Raw genomic sequence first — 2,975 nt, 5'->3', positions numbered from 1 at the left:
ATTGATAATTCACAATGCAATCAACTTTGGCTTGAATTGGGAAAACTTGGCCATGGCATACTACATGACCTAAATAATCAACTCTGGCCTTGCAGAAGTCACTTTTTTTTCGAGATTTACAGTGAGATTGGCTTTCTTCAGCCTCTCAAAAACATCACGTAACACATATAAATGTTCTTCCCATGTGTCATTGGAGATCACAATATCATCAACATAAATTCCAACATTTGACAGATTGTTCAGGCATTGATTCATCATTCGCTGAAAAGTTGCCTGAGAATTTGTCATCCAAAAAGGCATTACATTGTACTGATATAACCCATCGGGAGTAACAAAAGCAGAGATTTATTTTGCTCTGTCAGTTAGAGGGACAGCCCAGTATCCATTTTGTAGATCACACTTTGTGATATATCTGGCTTTTACAATTTTATCAATACAATCTTCCATTCTTGGAATGGGGTGGGAGTCTATCTTTGTCAAAGTATTCACTTTGCGAAAGTCTGTACAGAATCTAACTGAGCCATCAGATTTAGGGACTAGTACACAAGGCAAAGACCGATCACTTTTGCTGGGTTCTATAATGCTATTTTCCAACATGTAAAATATTTCTTTACGCATTTTCTTGGCTTTGATTGGATTCACCCGATAGGGATGTTGTTTTACAGGAGAAGCATCACCTATGTCTACATCATGTACAGCGATGTCGATTTTACTAGGGACATCTGGATATGTACATTCGTATTCATGCAATAAACTAGCAAGCTTATCTTTCTCTTCAGGAGGCAAGTGCTCGAGTTTCGAATCGAGATTGGTCAGAATTACTCAGTTTAATGTTGCATTCGTCCCCAATATTTTCAAATTTATGGGTGTCTGAGTCAGAGCCAATGTCATCAGTATCAGGAGAACACTCAATGGTTAAAATATCTTCGGATGCTTCTCGAATACGGTAGGGCTTTAACATATTAATATGACACAGCTGGGTAGCCTTTCGACGATCAGGTGTTTTTACAACATAATTCGCATCATTAACTTTCCAAACAACCTCATTGGGACCATGATAACTAGCTCTGAGGGAATGTCCCATATTGGGTAACAATATCAAGACCATGTCACCAAGATAGAACTTCAGCCTTACGGTCATAAACATTCTTCACTTGGGATGACTTCATATTTTCTGGAGCCAATTCATAAGCACATAGGAGTCTGGACCGAAACTTGGAAACGTAATCCAATAAGTGCAATTCTTTTGGATTATCTTCCAACAATTGTTCCTTCAGCAACTTCAAAGGGCCACGCACTAAATGGCCAGACACCAACTCAAACGGACTAAACCCTAATGTCTCCTGAACTGATTCACGAACAGCAGATAATAATAAATTAACTCCTTCATTCCAATCCTTCTCGTTATCAAGGCAGTAAGTCTGCATCATATTCTTCAAGGTAGAATGGAATCTCTCAAGAGCACCTTGCAATTCTGGATGATATGCACTAGATTTGATCTGTTTAGCACCGAGCTGATAAACAACTTGTTGGAAAAATCCTGAGATAAAATTTGATCCTTGATCAGATTGAATTTCTTTGGGCAAGCCAACAAAAGTAAAAAATTGGTCCCTTAGAAATTTTTTGGGCCGAAATGTTTCTCAAAGGTTTAGCTTCAGGGAATCGAGTGGATGCGCACATGATAGTTAACAAATACTGGTTCCCCGATCGAGTTTTTGGTAAAGGCCCAACACAATCAACAACCACACGACTGAAGGGTTCTTCAAATGCTGGGATAGGTTTCAGAGGAGAAATAGGAATTTTCTGGTTAGGATTTCCGACCAACTGACAGATATGACAAGTTTTGTAAAACTGAGAAATGTCTTGCCTAATTTTTGGCCAAAAGAAATGTCTTGTAATTTTGCCGCATGTTTTGTTGATACCCAAATGACCTCCCATAGGAATTTCATGGGAGACTTTCAATATTTCGGGACGATATGCCTTGGGAACAATGATTTGATAAACGATAGCCCAATCTTCTGAAGCTGGCACATCTGGTGGTTATAGGATATGTCATGGAAACAACATGAAAATTCATGAATTGCGTTGCCTTTTCCTATGAAGATCCTTCTTGATTCTGTTGTGTACAGTTGCCACTAATCTTTGTGTTCATGGATTCTAAACTGTTAAAGGATGCCACACTTTGCCTAACACAGCTGGAGAGAAGTTTATTGTAGGTCTCATTTTTTCGATGGTCGTGGTTCACCAAGTTGACTCATGTTATTTTGTTTTCCAACGCCATTGAGTAAAAAGGATATTTCCATCTTGTAAACTCTAAATTTCCTATTAACAAATTTTTATGATCTGGGTGTATGAATGTTTTGCGCCGTAAAGTGTTGTTATATTCCCTTCCCAAAAGCGATCAGTTTTTGGTGAAATCACACTACCTACGTAACGCCAAATAATGTTAAAACGTAGTTATTATACATTTCGTTCCACTATGACTTTATATCGGCTATGGTTTCTCGTAACTTGCATATTCAAAATTATTTCAATATAACGTACTCAATCTTCAAGCAATCAAACCCTAACCTAACTGAAAGTTATCTTTTATGTCCATATATCTATACCACCAAGAAATAAATCTAAGAAAAATTTTAAATTTACTGAAGTTTTCAAAGCTTATAATAATCTTTGCTTATATATTTAAGTTATTTTTGACAGTTTCTATCATACAGATTCTTAAAAATGTTTTAATATCGGTGAATCAGTACACCAGAAGATGTGCTAAAGTTTCCTGTCTTTGGGTGCTATTTCGTAATAGTTATGTTATTTTTTTAGTGTAATTAACGAACTGGGTACTTCGATAAGCCTCCTAGTGGCACAGCGGTATGGATATTTGGATATTTTCATTATGCGATATTAAAACAATATTTTAAATTTAATGTATTAAATATGTTATAGAATTTGATTCTTTTACAAATGCCCCCCCCCAG

The 2,975-nt window shown here is 36.7% G+C and overlaps 1 protein-coding gene across 1 annotated transcript in view; it reads right to left on the bottom strand.

Annotated features, from left to right (window-relative positions):
* Window positions 1-1,109: 1,109 nt before the first annotated feature.
* The window catches only part of LOC111085537, a 12,621-nt gene continuing 10,755 nt past the window's right edge, over window positions 1,110-2,975 (bottom strand). The window contains exon 3 of the mRNA XM_022384555.1: window positions 1,110-1,540. Coding sequence (XP_022240263.1) covers window positions 1,110-1,540 — 431 coding nt within the window. The remainder of the gene's footprint in view (window positions 1,541-2,975) is intronic.

Source organism: Limulus polyphemus, unplaced genomic scaffold (genome assembly GCF_000517525.1).
Source record: "Limulus polyphemus unplaced genomic scaffold, Limulus_polyphemus-2.1.2 Scaffold452, whole genome shotgun sequence".
Lineage (NCBI taxonomy): Eukaryota > Metazoa > Arthropoda > Merostomata > Xiphosura > Limulidae > Limulus > Limulus polyphemus.
This window is presented reverse-complemented; position numbering and strand designations above follow the sequence as displayed.